This window comes from Epinephelus moara, chromosome 1 (genome assembly GCF_006386435.1).
Source record: "Epinephelus moara isolate mb chromosome 1, YSFRI_EMoa_1.0, whole genome shotgun sequence".
Classification (NCBI taxonomy): Eukaryota; Metazoa; Chordata; class Actinopteri; order Perciformes; family Serranidae; genus Epinephelus; species Epinephelus moara.
The window spans coordinates 31,308,799-31,328,188 of record NC_065506.1 but is presented as its reverse complement, the minus strand read 5'-3'; the positions used below and the strand labels follow the sequence as shown (position 1 = coordinate 31,328,188).

The 19,390-nt window shown below is 39.7% G+C and overlaps 1 protein-coding gene across 1 annotated transcript in view; it reads right to left on the bottom strand.

Moving 5' to 3' along the window:
* epha6 (eph receptor A6) overlaps nt 1-19,390 on the bottom strand; it is a 79,383-nt gene that overhangs the window by 39,631 nt on the left and 20,362 nt on the right. The window contains exons 3-6 of the mRNA XM_050043637.1: nt 8,820-8,948; nt 6,950-7,099; nt 6,690-6,851; nt 6,340-6,568 (exon numbers count right to left, since the gene is read on the bottom strand). Coding sequence (XP_049899594.1) covers nt 6,340-6,568; nt 6,690-6,851; nt 6,950-7,099; nt 8,820-8,948 — 670 coding nt within the window. The remainder of the gene's footprint in view (nt 1-6,339; nt 6,569-6,689; nt 6,852-6,949; nt 7,100-8,819; nt 8,949-19,390) is intronic.

Here is a 19,390-nt window from a genome sequence, read left to right as displayed (position 1 = left end):
TCTTTATTTGTCTTGATGAAGGCCCACACGGCCGAAACATGTCGACATTTTTAATCAGAACAAAGCCATGACTTAATAAAGGCTTTTTTATTTTTCTACTCCCTGAGTGCCTCGGTTTTTTTAATTTTCTTTCTATCACTTTTTTGATCCCCACACCGAAGAGCACCAGAAGCACACTTTTTCTACACCCAGCAGCACTCCATGCACCTCATGTTGTAATGGAGCTACATTTATTTGGAGTTGAGTTTGTGTCCAAAATTCACTCCCTCCACCAACTACTAAGGGAAGTAATTGGCTCTTTAGCTGCTAAACACTTGTGCCGTTTGGTGCTCGGCAGGTTGCGAAAAGTGCATTTTGAAGAGTGTTTTCCCATGAAAAAGGCTGCCTGCCTGCTGTAAACATTGCTGATAAGAGCAGTAAGTGAATCAAAACAGTAAAGATGCGGGCCGGAAAAGCAAAACAATGAGCTGGAAGATGCTGCACAGCTCCGCAGAGCTGAGGGAAACTGCCGTCTGGTGATAATTAACTACGGGTTCAACAGGTGATCCCTTTTAAATTACTCACTGTAATTTGATCCTTAAAAAAAGACACTTTTTTAAAAAACATCTTGCAATGATTAAACTTTGCCTTCAGGTTATTGCTTATGAACGATTGAGAGTGGAGTGTCAACAGATAACCTACAGGGGGCTCGGTCAAAGGAAGTTCATCACCTCCACATTTGCAGGAAAGTAATGACGTGCCAACTAAGAGATTTTGAGTTGTTTGGGTGTGTTGTGTTGGAAGTTTTCTCTTGGCTTTACGTTGTCAGAAACAGATGGAGCCAGAGACTATGTTTACTCTGGACTCTCAGCTTTGATATGCAGATAGGAAGTTCACAGAGAATGAGTGATGCTCTAGTCTGGCTGAGCTGCGTTAGAGGCCGGAGTAAACACAGTCCTTAATGGACAGAAGAGGGGCACAGTGGCTCAGATACAACTAAGAGAACGTATTGATTTCCTCATTTCCCATTCCACTTTACCTGAATTCAAGGTCACAAGTTTGTACTTTTCCTGCCTGATCAATCTTGTGTCTCGAGACAGCAGAGGTCATCAGTGAGCAGGCTAAGTATTGTCGATTTCTGGAGAACTCTGTCACGGATAAGTCACGGGTAAAAAAGAGAAAAGGGAAAACACTAATGGACTTTTTGTGCGATTCTGAAAATCTCTGTTAACTTGCTTCCTCACTATTTGTTTTTACAGTAAGAAGAGAAACCGGGCTGCGTAGGTATCGACTCTGTGAAAAGTACAGGAGGTGTTAGCTGCAAACATTATCACTGAAAAGGTTTTGTTGAGACTAGAATATTTGAATATAGAAGATTTTTCTGCTATTGTATATAATCACTTAGCCAACTGGTGTTTGGTCTTGTCTGCATATTTATTCTGATTCAAATGAAATTCAAAAGGACTTCTCTATTAGCTTCCCCCACAATTCACTGCCTCCTTTTGAATATGATGGTGTGACGAAAGGATGTGGAACAAATAGCATTAGCACTATGATGTTGCCTTATCTAGGTCATGATATAACCAGCCTATCTCTGAGTAATCCTCTTGTGGCTGACACTGAATGAAAGGAATAGAATAATAAAGCACTCGATTGAGATGTCAAAACAGTCTGGCAGAATGCTATTGGGGTGGAAAGCAGGGTTTGATAAGCGCTGATGCCTTTGTTTAGGCAGCTGGGAGGGAAAGATGGACGTGTTAGCGCAGAGCTCTGCTTATATTTGGGAGCGTTGGGGTTTTCCCTATTCTCTCTCTCTCGCTCACTCTCGAGCGCGCTCTCTCTCCCTCTTTTGCTCTTTCCCCATGCTGCCTCTCAGACAGCTTTGATCACAGTACCCTTTGAAGCAGTGTTCCAAAATGAAAACGAGGAGAAAGCAGAAGTCACCGCAAGTTCATGCCTAAACTTCCTGCAACTACTTGCAAAGTGCACATCTTCAGCACAGCACAAGCTCTGCGAGACCTATGGAAATTATTGATGAGGAAAAAAAGAATTGGCCGTAATTCATTAAAGCCCATAAATCATTAATTGCAAGGCCATAATGTGTTGTTAGCATTGATCACCTCTGCTAACCTAATGTTAATGAGTTCAAAGATGCCGTTTGAGAATCGCACAGCAGCTCAAACTCAATAGATGGTCCCTGACATTTCTGAACCCGACTATAACTCCTGCACAGCAAAACAAAAGAGCATAGCAATATCTCTGGATTCTTTTACCCAGGATGCTACAACAGTATTTCAGAGAAGGCTGAGTCTTAAAGGAACAGCCATTTTGGGAAATATACTTGTTTTCTTTCTGACACAGTGAGATGATAAGTTCATGTCTGTTCATCCAGTGCAGAGATAACTCTGGGAAATGTGTAGCAGACACAGAAACTCGACACAAGGGGAAACTGCCAGACTAGCTCTGTCAAAAGTGGAAATATACTGTAGGCCTCAATTTTCAAGTTTTATTTACAGGGCATGTTGGATTTTGCTAACATTGCACATGCAGTAAAATATCAATTATCATCACATTGACTAAATTTTCTAGTAGTAACTGGTCACAGCTATCACATAGGTACCTTTGTATAGCTCTGTATCACAACCCTTGTCAGCACTCTTATTGATTAACCTTAACGCTAGTGTGGCACTTTGCTGTGCTTCATTGTGTTAGTTTTAAACTCTGTATTAAAATATTGTGGTTGATTACATTTTTCTGTGATTGTAATTAATTATAAACTAAACAATAGATGCATTTAGCTGTGCCCGCTAAGGCTAATGTTAGTACTGAGATTATAGGAATGTGTTTCCACAGCTATTTTGCAGCCATTAAGTTACCAGTGTTTAACTAATTTTCTAATTTTAGCATCATGTATACACATGCTAGGGCTAACTTTTATGTTCAGTAATTAAGAAGGTAGTAGTGACAGTTTATTATTTTTTAGAGACAACAGATTTATATTGTATTGTATTATATTATACTATATTATATTGTATTGTATTGTATCGTATTGTATAATTTTATATTATTTTATATTGTATTGTATTGAATAATCTTATATTATTTTATATTGTATTGTATAATTTTATATAATTTTATATTGTATTGTAAAATTTTATATTAATTTATATTGTATTGTATTGTATTGTATAATTTTATATTATTTCATATGATCTTATTTTTTATTATCTATCTTTATAGTCCTTTATTTTTGTTAATTTAATTTTATTCTTCTTTTTCTTAATTTCTTGGGATTTCCAGAAACTATTACACAGTATGTCTTATAGATGCACTGATTCTTCTCTCTATATATTTCTACTCTTCCTGATACTAGTGGTTTCTTTCCACAAAATTTAATATCTGTATAACTTGGTGGAATTCTCATGTAGTTTTCATGTAATGTACCATGAGGTCAGGGGTTGCTGTGGCACAGCTTGCCATGCTTGAACGATAGCTGATAGCGGAAACACTGAATCTTATAACCACACTGATAAACTGAATTAATAATGTCAGTATTAGTGCTGATGTATCAGATCATGCAGTATGTGGGCTACATTCACATATATTATTATTAATGTGCAGCTTTAATGCTTGGAATTATATTGCAGTTCTCTTACTGCTGACAATAAAGCCATAATGAACTTTGTGCAATAACCGTTGTGTACTACACTTACTATTTATCATATATTTTGAAAAATATAGATATGCATGCATGAATGATGCAATGAGCGAGTGTGTGTGTTGGTGCTTGTGTAATATTTATATGCTGCTAATGGATTGCTCCAACAAAGTTTCATTGTATAACATACAATGATAATAACGGATAAAGGAAAGGAAGGAATAAAGTGTGATTTTGTGCTGTCTGATAGAAGCTGTTCACTACTGTTTCACTGAAAATTATCCAGCTATTATTCAAGGTTTAATAGCAAGTCCAAAACTAGAGTTGCAATAATACCTGCAGTCTAACAGATACCAAACACCAAGAGAGAGTGTTTTTTTTTTTTTTGTTTTTTTTTTGAGAACCCTGAAACATCCTCAAATCTTCCTGAGCTCAGTTCTGCCAACTGGAGTTGGGCAGCAGGATGATATACTGTGTACTGTGAGCCGATACACTGTACATCTGTCAACTGTCAGAGATATTGCCATAGCGTTTATACTGAGGTCGGAAGCTGTCCTTTTTAATATCTCTGGCTGTATTAGACCATTGTGAGCAGTGTAACGAATCAATAACAGGAGTGGTTTATGGCAATATTATATTTCTACACTTTCTTTCATGAATGTGACAAAATACCGGATTTTTCAGTTGTTTAATTTGCTGAATTAGCTGAAAACAGACATTCCTGCCTGGTTATTTAATGCATGAGCAGTTTCTAAATAGATTTTAGGTAAATATTATATCAAAATATATGTCAGTGTTGCAGTAGAAAATTGCATTACATTCCTACTGTCAACTCAGTAATGTGGATATAATGACTAAGTGGGTAAAGGCAAATAATAGAACAGCTAGAACAGTCTGGTACGTTCAGAGAATTGCATCACTTTAAAGTAACGCAGCCTTTAAAACCAGGAACAGACAACACTTACGACATTACAATATCCATAATCTTAGACAATATCTCGTCTCATATTGATACAGTATCAATATATATTGCCCAGCCCTACCTCAGAAGTCTGACACCTTAGTTTTGTTAGTTCGACTGAGTACGACTGAATAAACAGACAAACCGCATTGTTCTCCAAATGCCAAGTGGGTTACTGCTACATGAGTTACTGACCCATTCATCGCAGCGGCTGCCAAGATCCCCTAGACACTGTTGCAACTACAGTACAAACGGGAGAAGCAACTACTGTCAGCCAAAGGGGAGGAACGGGGAGGATATAGATGTAGGACATATACGAGGGACACCATGAGAGTGCTGCTCCTAAGCTGCCGTCTCATCAGTAATCTCTCTTGACAGGCTTCTGTGTTGTTTAACTACATCTTTGAGATGATTGAGAGCAAGAGAGAGAAAGGATAAATAAGAAGCAGATAAAAGAGAAGAAGATAAAAAGAAAAAATTATACCCGAGGAGCAAATAAAGGAGATATTACAGCCTGTCCTACATATCAGCTGTGCTAATGACTGTTGGAGTTCTCTCTGTAATAACCTGAGTAACCACATCACCACAGGGGCACTACATGAATTTTACCCCAACCAGCTGAGACTTCTGTAAGTCTGCAAAACGTAGCGAGTAACACGAGGTGCACTCCAATTGTAATCATGCAGTGTGGCTCCATTTAGCACCTGCCTTAATTACAACAGTAAGTCTGAGCTGCGTAAATGAAAGAGAGGGTTGGGGGAGTTTTTAAAAAAGACTAGGTGCGGGCTAAATTAGCTGTGAAACTAACAAATGAAGGCAATTAGCCAGCTAGCCCCCAGTCTGTCTGCACAGTCAAATTGAGAAACCAGGCCAAAGACTATCTGGAACAACTCAACAGTTTCTTAAACTTTTTTTCATAATCTGTTTTGCTGACAATGGAGCACATTTGGGTAATGCTGATACGACTAATTAGTGAGGAGGCATCCCAAAAAAAAAAGGCTTTTATAGAGGCTTTGTGGTATTTATCAAAGTTCTTAGGTTTCAGAGTGTTTATGCAAAGGTTATGAGGGAAAGTGTATGCAGTCATCTACCAAAACATGGCCTTTATCAAGGCAGCAGCAGACGTATAAACAGCAGAGAATCCAAAAACAGCTTAATATTACAAGAAATTACTTTCCTATTTGAACCAAATAATTGATAGAGTCCAGAGAGTTCTCGTGAGAGCCAAAGTAATGATTTTGAAATGTCAGGAAGTCCTTGGTGACATACACTAATCTTTTCATACTCACATTGTTTAGGATGTCATAGCAGAAAAGGATGGCGATGAGAGTATGCAAGCGTGAGAATTAAAAGGGGAAGAATGAAAAGAGAGCAAATAAAAGGGACACGGAGGAGAAAGAGGGGGGCGTAAGTGAAGCGTAAACAAAGTGGACAAGAGAGGAGAGAAGATGATGAGGGGGAGGTGGAGCTGTGAGGAGATGAAGAGAGATGTGGATGGAGAGGATCAGACAAGGCTGCGGGATCTTAGAAGGAGAGGAGGGAATAGCAGTTCTGTAAACTCAAACTCCTGAAGATGACTGGTGAGGCCCTTGAGATCTGTTAATGTAATGCAATGCCTTCTCTTCCCACTCCCCATTTCTCTCTCTGTGTGTTTGATTCCTTCTCCGTATCTGCAGCTTCAGTGCACTGTTGGTTAGATTCCTGCTCTAAAATTAGTGCAAACACAAACACACTTTCTTACCCCGGCAGTAGCCATCCATCTCCTCGTGGCCGATACTACAGACGCAGCGGCCCAGTGGTACCAGCCAGTCTCCATCAGCACCACAGTACAGTTTGGGCGTGTCCCTTTCTTCTGCATTCTCCACACATGCACCCCTTACTTCCACCAGAGAGGAGGAGTCCATGTGTGGCACCGTATCAGGAAATGCTGCCAGGTTCCTTAAAGTCGACGGGCAGCGTTTATAGAAAACCTTATGTGAAAAGGAAAAACAGGATGTTGAAGCACTGCCAGTCTTTTAAAAAGAAACAGAATTGACAGGTTCATGGCTGTAGTTCATGCAAACATAAGCTGCACCACCTCTGTTCACTGACCTTCACGGACACAAGCGCAATACAAGCTCCCACATCTTGGAAGGCCAAGTAGAAGCCCTTCTGTGTCACCGGCCCCACCTCCCTGACCTCGGTGTTGAGACGAAGAACACGATCTCCGAGATCTGTCTGTGTAAAACTCTCATCCGCCGCTATGGTGTCCACCTTTAAAGCCAACAAAAAAACATATAAGCACAGTTCATCACTGCTGAATGACACCAATGGCACAACAGTCTTTTCATGATACAGCTCAGATAGCCAACCTTAGCATAGTCAGTAGGTCGAAACCGTGTCCCTGCAGGAAGCGGATCTTCTGTCTGCAGGTAAAAGAGGTTGAAGGTTTCCTTACAGGTGCCAGAAACCCAAGGAATGGAGTTGCAGTCTCTCAGTGTGAAGCGCAGCTCCACATATACCTGAGGTAAGATACAGATAGAAAAACTGATTGATCACAAGCTCATTAGACTTTACAAATACAGGCTTTTTCAGTTAGCTCTTCAGGTTTAGATATTATTGACCTTTTTACATTTTAGAAACATTATGATGTTCGTAAGCATGTGCAAGGAGGATGGCAACGGAAGTATGATGAAGTGCATTAACTTGTCAAACTATGCAAGGGCATTAACCACCAAAAATCATGACATACTGACTTTGACAAATGGTGATCAACTTCCAGATCCGTGTACCATTAGTGAACGGTTAGAAGACATAAGCAAGTGGCTCAACATTCAGTGGTTTACAGATGTTTATGACAACGTTATCTGTGGTCATGTACTGAATGTCAGACACCATGACTCAGAGACGTTTGTGTCTTTAAATCAGGAATCATCCCTAGCCCAGAGACAAGGAGACAAGACTACCACGTATGAGGCTCACTTTATAATCAACAAACCTGAAAACTATGTCTTAACAGAGAATTGCACCTGCATGGCACAGTGTTTTTTGTATTGTTGGCCTTCTAGCTAGTTCAGTGCTCGATGATATAGCTGTAATGGTTACAGCTGACAGCTGAGCCGACATGAATTCTGCTTCTGTTTTACTGTACCAAGAGAATTTTTGATCGTGTCCTCAGGCCAGTGGTAGTCGACATGTTTAACAGCTTGAAGCCACAGACGCCGCCGGTATTTGAGTTTAACGAGTAACCGTGCTAACAGGTGACCTTTAGCCTAATGTGTCCGTCTGTAAATGCATAGATAATAAACAAAGATGAGTATGTATTTAGAATTGATTAAAGTAATATTGGCGGCACGGTGGTGCAGTGGTTAGCATTGTTGCCTCACAGCAGGACATGATAAGCGGTTACAGTTAATGAATGAATGATAAAGTAAAATTGAGGGCTTTTACAACGACACATGCATGTTTTGTTCGTGTTTTCAACACCTGCTGTCAAGACAAGCAGCGCTGACATTTTCGGCTGAGTCACAAGTTAGCACAGACACTTGTTAAAATGAAACCTGTTGCTCTGAAACAGTTGTGATCGTGTTGGAACATTGATACTGACACCCAGTTTTAATTCAATGTTTAAAGCTTTCTAACTCATCTAGATGGCTAGGGCAAAACGCCACTTCTGTTACAAACATGGGCATGCTTATCTTTAATGATGTCGGCTGTAAAAGGGTCTATAAGAACCAAAAACAACAACAATGAAACAATGACGCAAAAAAAAATACAGCATAAAATTACAAGCAAGCAATAGCAAAAATATAAAGGCTTCTGCTTTTTTGAAATGCAGTCGTTTGAAAATCTGATATAGTGGCAGACTTAAAGGGTTTTTAGTAGTTTGTAATCCAGCTCTGTTTCAGACATAACGAGCAGCACTCCAATCAGTGTGTAAAGAAACAATCCTGCATCATCTTTGATTTTTATTATGAGTTGTTCTGTACTGACTTGAAAATCAGCAGCTCTCCATCACAGTTAAGTCACGTTTTTTATTGTGTTAAAGTACTTGTGCCTGCCTCTTTTTTTCTTCCCTGCTGTGTTATGTAAAAGAGTGCGTTCCCTCCAGTTATAGGTCGATACTTTCCCATCTCTTAGACGATGTCACAACCAGGCCCTGCTTCAAGACTACTTCATTTGATTCAAATATCTGGCAAAGTACATAATGTGTTTGAAGGTGTGTTGTGATATGCTCCAGACCCTCTGTGCAGCCTGCCGCTGGATCCATCCAGACCGTAGCCAGTTGTTCTGGTTTGGCTCCATTACATGGCAAACCTGGAAGGTATGAATAGGTCTATTCTGCTCATCCATCTCTGTGATCGCGTCCCACTGTAGATAGAAATATAGAAAGCAAATATAAGTGCGTAAGTAACAAGCAGAGTAGTTAGTCAGTTCATTTGGGTGAACTGACCCTTTAATACGGCAGTAATTTGTGTGTTGGTGTGAGCAACTAGAGCTGGCTGATATGCTATTCTGTATCTATTATATTTGTGTGTACTGGGCTGCAGATTAGTGTAGAAAAAATGGAGACTACTGTATGTTTGGAGATAACAGTACATGCATGATCTGGTTTCAGAGCTGCTCCATGTAATGTTCAACCTGTGCACCTCCTATTGCATGTAGTGAAACTTAATTTCTATAGAAACATGACGTTTGAGAGACACCGAGTTAGTTTCACCAATGTTTTCAAGCTGTTGCATCAGCCAGACTCTCTCATTTGTCTGCTCCGCTTTAACGGTGTGATGATCAGAGCTTCAAAAGCCCTAACGTGTATTGACAGAACTTCTTTCTCACAACTCCTCTGGCAACAAATGGGCAGCTGAGATTGTGTCAGATGCACAGCTGGACATAATTATATCTCGAGAGCATGAGATACATGGGCGAGCTCGTGGGCGCTTTTTATTTGTTTAACGTGCCATCGTATCCATCTGTTTTATTGGGGACTAATGGAGAATTGATTTCCTGGATGTTGCGTTCTATTAGAATTCATTAATATTTATATAGCAGTAATGCTTTTTCACACCAGCTCACTATTTACACTCTGATCAGGTCAGCTGCAGTGACCACTTTATAGTTTACAGTCATGTCATGGATTCTCTGAAGGATGCAGCCCACAGAGGGGGGTTCTTGCTCCTGCTCCTCAGAGAGATCAAACCTAATGGTGCATCTGTGTCTCTCTCAAGCCCCAAATTCCCATGGTCAAATGCATCACTAAGTTGCAGAAGAAGTTACATTCAACAGTGCAGTGTGATAAAAATCCATAATGCAAACAAGAACTAACAGCAGAATTTATACCTGCCCTCCATCATTTACAGCAGTGCCGTTTTTCATCTGATGTTTTTATCCCATGAATGAGACAAATGAAAGAGAGAAACGCCTGAGACTAAATTACAGATGAATACAATGCAGTTATGTGACCTTTACATTGACAAGGATCACTCAAACGCTCCATTAAACATGTGATGCACAGTGGAATTATAGGATCCTGAGGGTTGTAAAAACTCCATGTGTTGTGTCCTCCTAATGTGAGCGAAAAAGGCTGCATATCTCAGCCATGACTGGAGCAACCCTGTCAGATTATAACAATCAATGATGGATGACGTACCTGAAAGCCACACTTGAATAGAAGTACACATATCTTAAGAGCCAATGACTTTGGTAGAAGTTAAAGTCACCTATGAGAATATTACTTAAGTAAAAGTCTAAAAGCAATGGTTTCCAATTGGTTCACTGTACTTAAGTATCAAAAGTATGTTCATTATATTAAATGCTACTAAGAATTGAAAGTAAAAGTATAACTATACAGTCAGCATTTGAGGATTGTGAAGTTTATTTCATCTTAACATGTACACCACCTTAAAATGGAGCATACACTACACTTGAAGAAAAACTAAGTGTTCTTCATACCTTAAAGGACTTAAAGAAACCCCTTGACTATCACGGGCTGACACTGCAGTGGAGCAGTCACTGAGCAGTTATCTGTCACAGATCTATATCCTTGAATCATTACTCACACTCCCTGCTGTGGGATGCCATTTTCTGCTTTAATCGTGTAGTCGCTAACAGGGAGCATCTAATCTGACATGCAGCCTGGATTTAACTGGAAATCTAAACTTAACTAAGAGCACTTGTTTGCACTTCCTCTATGTGATTAACCTATGATCTAACTTGCAAGCTAGAGCCACTGATTTGCCAAAGCGTCCTATTTTATGTTGTAGTAAAACTTGTAGAAAAGACTCCTGCACACTGTCTAACTTGCAAAAATAATGATTTAATGCTGCAATGATGCTGCATTGCTGTCTGTAAGTTTTATTCTTCTCATCCCTCTCCTATGCACCTGTTTGGAAATAGATGTGCGAAGTATCTTACTACGAAAACTCTGTCTGTGGGTGTGTCTTTGTGTGAGTGTGTCTGTGTGTCTTTTCCATGTTTTTCTCCTCACTGACTTGGTCAATCCATATGAAATTTGGCACAGTGGTAGAGGGTCATGGGAGGATGCGAATGAAGCAATATTACATCAATTGGCCAAAGGGGGGCGCNGCGCTAGAGAGCTAATTTCTTATCTAGGCCTAACCGCCACATCGATTTTTACTAAACTTAGTAGATGTGTAGAACAGGACGCCTCAAGGTGACTGGAGAAATTCAACTCTAACTGGCAACTGGGTGGCACTATAACAACAGAAAAATGCTTAAAAATGGCTAAAATGCGACCGATCGCTGTGGCCGAATGTTTTTTTTTTTGGTATGACTAAGTCATGGTATGGTATGCTGCACCTTTCCCATGTGAACTACCAGTGCGCCCCACTTTTAAGTCAGTACAACATATAAACACTTTAACTATCTGCCTTTCAACGTGCTACCTCAACTACTAATGTACAGTTTTAGCCCGCTAACTCTCCCACTACTGGCAATGGTACTACTGTACTTTCAATAAAGCAGTCGTACTGTCAAATTCACAAAAACTCTGTCTGAATACATTGGTCTTCTTAATGGGTTCACTTGACTATTTAATCTGCAATTTCCTATGACCTGCATCCCAAATACACACCATGTGAAACTGTACGTGGGCAACTGTGCACTCAATGGGTATGGACTAGTTCCTTTGATTTATGTTGTACTAAAGAAATAACAAAAATGCTATGGGCATAAAAAAACATAGATATTGAAGTAAAATACTTTTATTCCAATGTATAAAAATGTATTTGAGTAAAAGTATACAATTTATTTAGGAAATGGAGTAAAGTGAAAGTTGACAGAAATATAAAAACTCAAGTACTCCCAAAAAATACTTAAGTATTGTAACAAAGTATTATTATTTTGTTGCATTACACCACAGATAACAACCTATTAAACAGATTTCCACTGAAGTGATGTCACTATCCAGTCAGGATGCAACAGGATGCATAGGATGTAGCCTTCCCTCCTCTCTTCCAGTCTTCTCGAAGACACTAAGGACTAAAGCTTCCTCCATGATTGCAGACTACCATCTCCAGGTCCACAAGATGGAATATGGAAGACGTGAGAAAGCATAAGTAGCTAAATGGAAAGCACTCCGAGACTGCTTATTGATTTCACTCTCCACCATGTTTGGTACCTACATTATGTAATTCTGTATCTGCGAAATGGGGTGTTCAACAGGAGAACATTGTCCAGAGCTGCTGTGTTGAATGTGATATGCGTTTTTTTTTTTTCATTTTAGAATACACACACACACACACACACACACACACACTGGCGGCACAGTCCTTGAGGCACCCAGTGGAGGTGGTGACAGACAGAGTTGAGTCGTAGAGGAAATTGAAACAACTGAGGTAAAGTGTTCTCAAATATAAATTATTAAATAACACTTTAACCTTGACTAGAGCGTGCAAAAGCAATTAATCTAATATTAATTAAGCTATCTAAATTAGCTCTATGTGACACCCAGGGGCTAAATGATTAATCAATCATAATCACTTCCTCTTTCATTTGGAACTCCAGCCAGACAACAACACTATGCCAGCACCTTATGATGTTAGTGGACTCTGAGATAGTATGTAAGCATGCATATATCAACACTATAGGAAACAAATAAGCAGAATCTAACATGGCATATGCTTCATGACATGTGATTACAACATAATTAATCTATAATATTAGCATTTAACGCAATTCTTTTGTGTTACCTCCTACTGCCATACTACCAGGTCTGTCAGGCTGTGAGGATAGGTTCACATACGAACAATGAAACAGGTTTTGCTTGCTGTAATTATGCCTTCCTAATGCATTTAGTGTTGGAAACACAGGGACAAAATTCACTGTCTTCATTCTGTGCATCACTGCAGTCTCAGACAAATCAAGCAGATGTGTTCCAAAGTTACAGTCTTTTTGGTACAAATAATGTTTTTTCCTTTGTGTTACCATCCCTCCTCTGCAGCTCAGCACAGAAACATTGTCTGGGGAAACAAAAAGAGAGAATATTACACCGAAAAGACTGTAACTTGGGAAGATACACACTTGGTTTAATTAACTCAGGCTGCTGCGGCCCAGTATTTTCGAAAAACTTCTAATAATCTTCGGATTACATTTTGTTTTTGTTGCACTGAATGAGAACTGTGGATTTTGTCCCCCATCACTGACTAATTAAAGAGCATCTTCGGAAGTGATCTCTTCATGGCCAGCGTGAGCAATAGAAGAGTTTCAGCAAGCAGAAGTGGTTTTAATAGTCATAAGGGCAATTGGCTGTTATTTATAATGCTAGCATGTTGATGTTTATTGTATAACATCTTAGGTTAGCGTGTTAGCTAACGATGGATCTACATGAAAAGTCAGCGGTTTAAACATCTTATAGATGTTGAGATATTTCAAACTGGACCAAAGTGGTGAAGCGACTGACAGGCCGACATTCCCATCCAGCCGTATCACTAGCATGACCAAAGATCTAAAATTCATACGTTCATTCTGTGTTCACTAAAGTGAGAAGCAGCCCAGTATTGTACAGTATAAGACTGCAAGGCCGCAGCCCTTTGTCACATGCCATTTAACCTGTCATCTCTGAGATTTTCTGCTACTGTAGAAATGCAGTAGAAGTCCAAGAAATAAATTGTAACTTAAAGCAAAACTCACACACTTCACATGAGAGGAGTTTCTTCAACCTCTACACACATTTCAGTGCCCTCAATACAGACCAGAAACAAAAACTCAGTATCTTTAAAGAAAGCAGGCTTTCTGGTTTGCATAAGATCAGCATTAAGTAATTGAAGTTCCATTATGCATACAAACAAGAGAAAATGGTAATTTGTCACTCTGTGTGCCTCAGTGTTCTAAAATGCCCCCTTGGGATGTGGCATGGTTTAGAGCAGAGAAAACAAATGCAAACCCAGAGTTTGAAAGATGAGCTCCAGCCCACGCTCTCTGAGGCAATCAGATATGCACCTACTAATCGCTCTGCCTATTAGCCCCAAGCTTAGCAGCATGTAGCAGACACAGACCCGGTTTTGAGTATGGGGTGTAGAAGTTATGAATGTGTTGAACTCAGGCTGCACGATTAATCACGTTACAGGATTGTGATCTTTACTCAGGCACGTACGCAATCTGATTTGTAAGTGACAATGATTTTGCCATATCTGCTTTGGATAGTTGAATATATCTGGAATGAGTGTGTACAAATGCACTACAAGGCTGAGGGACTCTCCCTGAACATACCACTTTACCAACACTCAACCAATCAAATTAGCCACAAAGCTATCTGAGAGGTCAGGCCAGGCCACTGCAAAGAGTGTCCAATCTTTGGTGGCAGTTGTGTGGGTGGTGGACACAAGCCTAGCCTGTAACTTTTCTAACTTGCACCAACGTTACTGTAATTGTTCACTCTACCAGAGATACTCAGGGCTGTCCCTGCCATGACGGCTTAGGCACTGTTTGTACGAATGTAAAAACAATGTGGAGAGCATCTGAATCAGCCGAAGCACAGGATGTTACTGTTAGCTATCAAGCTAACTAGCTGGCGTATAATTCACCACCAGTGTTGGGTAAGGGTTACTTTAAAAGTAATCAAAGTACGTTACTGCGTTACTTTTTTTTTTTTTTTAAAAAGTAACCAGTTACTTTAATGCGTTACTCCCTGAGTAAAGTAACTCAATTACTTTAAAAGTACTTCCAACGTTACTCCCTGAGAAAAGTAACTCAAGCACTTTTAAAGNAACAGCAGAGGCACTTTGTCAACAAGCTGAGTTAACGTTACTGTCATTAGCATCAAGCTAGCAAACAATGGTACATCCTCACGGTCGGACATAAAGTAATAACATTAACAAATAGCGGCGGGGCTTTTACTCACCACAACTGCAGAGGCTCCCAGCTTCATTTGAAACAAACTACATTATCGACGGTCCGTTATTTATTAATCCCTCTGTGTGTTTATATATTTACTTTTTATCCACTCCGTTGTCTTTGTAAAGTTAAAATATCGCACCGTCATTTCAAACTCAACACTTGTTTCAAATTAAAAGCCCCTTATAACCTCGCTAGAGAATCCCTCCATTTTCTAAATAGGCTTTTATTCTGAAACATTTGTAGGAACTTGGTTGTGGAGGATACAGTAACTTGATGTTTACATACGGTGCTTCAAATGTCGCTCCTGCCATCTGCTGGCGCTTTTAGGTGACTACAACAACATGTCGGCTGGCACATGAACAGACACAGTACTCAAATAATAGTTAAAGTAATAACAATAGGACAAGAATAACCCGATGACATCACACACGCCGTGAAAGACGACCGGGGATAATTGGTGAGCACCAGCGTGTAGCGTGTACCAGGCATAATGCAAGTCCTGAGTCTGAATTATGTCTGTCAGCGAGTCCTACTCCACCTATTTAGACTCCACCATAGACAGCAGCAGCATTTCTCCGACCACATAGCGAGCCACAAGCCCCGTGGCTTCTTTCAGACTGATAGGTTTAACGTTATCTCCGTTATTAGAATTAACGTTATCTCCGTTATTAGAACCAAACGACAGCCGTTGCTGTTTCGGAGCTGAAGGACCAGCAAAAGTAACGGAAGTAACTGATGTCTTGTTTGAAAATGTACTTAAGTATTTGATTACTCAAACAGCAAACTAACGCGTTAGGTTACTCGTTACTGCAAAAAGTAATCAAAGTACTTATACCCAACTCTGCCCATGACTGCATCACCTCTGAGTTTGCTAAAAATGTTCTCACTTTAAGACTGTGACACACAGGAGGGCAGTTTATTAATGCTTTTTTTTTAACCGTTGTTTTGGCATTTCCTGTTAAAAAAAGTAATGTTATTTATGTTTTAGAATGAGGTTGATTTGTTTGAGGTCTCTTACTGCAAACAAATGCATCAAACAATCACATTGTGGTGGACGGACCTCATGTCACAGCATATTGAAAATGGCGGACCTGTTGATCATTTTTGTCTCAGCACCCTGTATTATGACAAAGTGTTTAAAATTCTTTAGCACAGATTTTTATATGACAGCCTAAAATATGACAGGAGACGGCAATGATAGAGGTTCAGCTCCTGTATGAGCCAGTGGAAATCCACTTCTCCTTCTCTACCTTGTAGGATGGGATGTACCCAAAATCATTTCTATGTGTGAGGAGGAGGAGGACAAAGTCATCATCACTAGATAATGTCAGATCCATCCTTTTTTCTGAAGAATGAGCCGACATGAATCTATTCAAACCTTTTACTGAACTGGTGTTGCAACTGTCGTATATTCGCATTGCTGCTGGTATGAATAGTTTTAATGCAAAATATTCGCAGGCAAGTATTTCAGATTTTCGTGCTGTTCATTTGTCACGCCCCTGGTGTGTGAAGGCCTTTAATCCAAAAAGCAATTAAAACACTTTATATCAACACTATGACACTCACACCACAATTAGACCACCTGGCCCTGTTAAGAGCCCTATTGACTTTTGCTTGTTCAGACGCACTTTCTCAAGGTCCAAAGGGATTTTAACAAAGTTTGCAACACAGCAATTAATGGCTATGGTGTCTGCATACAGATGATTTGAAGGAGAGAGTGGGAGAATCATGGAAGACTTCATCATTATTGCTTTGTAGATGACCATTTACTTCAAGAGTCTCAGTCCCTCTTCAGAGTTGAGGTTGACACACAGCCACTGCTCAGTTTACATCAGTTCATTATGGCAGCCATATTAATGAATTGGAGCAGTACTGTGTGAATTAGTACTTGTGGTTAAAGCGATTGTCCTTGTATGGAGCATCCTTAAAGGGCAACTTCAGTATTTTTCAATCTGGACTCTATTTTCCCAAGTTTTTGTGCGTAAGTGACTAGTAGGCACAACAATTATTGAAATTGGTCAAGTATTGAGAGCATTGCAGTTGGCAGCCACGAAACAGGTTGCAATGTACCTCTCCGACCACTTGTGCACCATCGAAGGACGTCCACTACTTGGCTTGACACCAGACTCCATTTAAAAAAGCAGTAATTTTAGGGTAATTAGGGCCAGAGCATTTTCATATCTAATTAAGTGATTTAAGGGTTTTATCAAACCAAATCAGAGTTGGTGATTATTGGAACATTGGATAGATGAACCAAGATGGTTACTGTGAGTTTAATTTTGTTTTCGTCTACTTTGAATGAAGTGTGTTTTATGATGATTAAATTAGTGTTTATTTAAATAGAGTCTGGTTGGTTTGGGGATACAATTCCGGGACTGTTTCATGTTAAACAAAAAGGATCTTACTCTTTGATAAAAAGGTCTATCTCTGGAGGGATCCTTTCCGTAATGTTGTCAGACACTTAGATAACAATCTGAGCCTGTCAGTGACAAAAACAAGTCATTTTAGTAGACTTAAAATTTATGGTGCACAAATGCCCTGGGTTGTTAAATTGCAGACTGTTTAGCTGCTGATGGCTGCATGCGTCTTGCTTAAAACTAAACCAGTTTCAAGAATTGTTGGTCCCATTTTAGACACAAAAACACGGGGAAAATTGAGTCCAGGTTAAAGTAACACAAATCTTACCCTGTTAGAGTGGAAAATGCTGCATAGATGCAACATACAGGACACTTGTTGTATTGTTCAGAGACACATTTATGCTTTTACCAATGTAAACTATTTTTCTTTCTGCTTTGAACATGCCTTGAGACAGGAAGTTCAATGAAAAAAAAGAAAAAAGAAAATCCATTTCAAATCCCCTTTTGTCATGTTACTGCAGGAGAACACACATATTAAATGTCTTGATCAAAATGCAAAATGCAGTTGTCAATGCAGAGTTATGATCTTTCTTTGTTTTGATGATCATTTGCCTTTTGAAAATTGGGTTTGTAATTAAATTGCCATTTTAATCAATCAGTGTTTCTGTTACTTATTTATAGTTGATTAATTTTTGCCAGCGACTGCTTAATGTGAAACACAATTGTTGACTTGAATGCTGCTGGAACACAGTACGGCCTGTTTTCTCCCACATCTCCTGCCTGTACTGTTTTCGTCCCTGTGCTGAATGCAGGGCAGAGCAGCTGCAACCTGTGCATGTAAATCCCAATATGTTCATTCCCAGTCCTGTCTGGACAGAGCTTCAGAGCGGCCTACCTACCTCTCAGGTAAAGCAGCGTTCTGCATCCTGCTTTGAAAATTGATGATGCTAGCTTTTAACAGCCCCTCACTGACTTCACAGAGGGACACATTTCTCTATGACATTCAGAAGCAGCTGCAAAGCCATTGTGCATAGACATTCACACATTAAAAATTTGTGGTGAGTTTCAAACTCTTATTGTTTTGACGTCTTTTCTCTTTTTTTTTTTTTTTGGCACCATGGCTCCCGGCAGCTTAAGGTCTGCACTCAGCTGCTGACAGGAATCTTTGACAGCCACTGAATTCAGTCAGTGGAAAGTTGTGAGGAAAGTTGTTCATTGCTGAAAAGAGGCTCAGATGGAACTTTTTCCCTCACAGATAAAGACATCATCTTCCAAATCAGTGATGGCTTTATAGAGACCAGCAGAAGCCATTCCTTCCACTAAAAGTGAGACAACCTGGCTTCAGCTAATTATCACCATCGTTATTAATAGTCATATTTAATGCACGTGTCAGTTTTTAGAGCCAACATTCAATTAGGTGGATAAGTGTATTTAATTTGGCTCCATCATTAAATATTTACTGATGATTTATTTCACCTAGAACTTCACTGGAAATACAGCCAGGTGTGAAAGTATGACCAGAACTTTAGATTCATTTCTAAGTTCAACTCAAGTCAGCTGTAGTACTTTCTACTCTTGCCTCACACGACTGCTCTTCCCAGCTGATTGCCTTTCCTCGCCCACTCATGGCTCATGTATTTTATTAAGCTAACTACTCTGCCTGTGGTGGTAATGGAAGAACTATGAGCAAAGAGAGTGCAAGAGAAAGGGAGCAAAAGAGGTGCTGTTTATAGCGATAATTTAATGCTAATTCAGTGCTTTTAATGCTGAACAACACTTAGACACTTCAGTCGAGCTTTTGCATTTGGCCTCAACCTATAAACTGCACTATGTAATCATTTTAATAAATCATACTCACATACTGACACTGAACAATTACTTGTCTCAATATCACAGATTATGTGAGACACAGGTGGCAAATACCAGCCAAAAATAGCACATCTGAGCACTTTTCATCATAATGTGTGTGAATTTGGGTTGGTAGCGTTTAAACTTTTATCACCAAAACACAGGACAGAGTGTGGAAAGATGGGAACCCCCAAGTTTGACGATGCTATTTGCCTCTTGATGAAAAGGGCCACTCCTTATTCCTCACATGCTTGA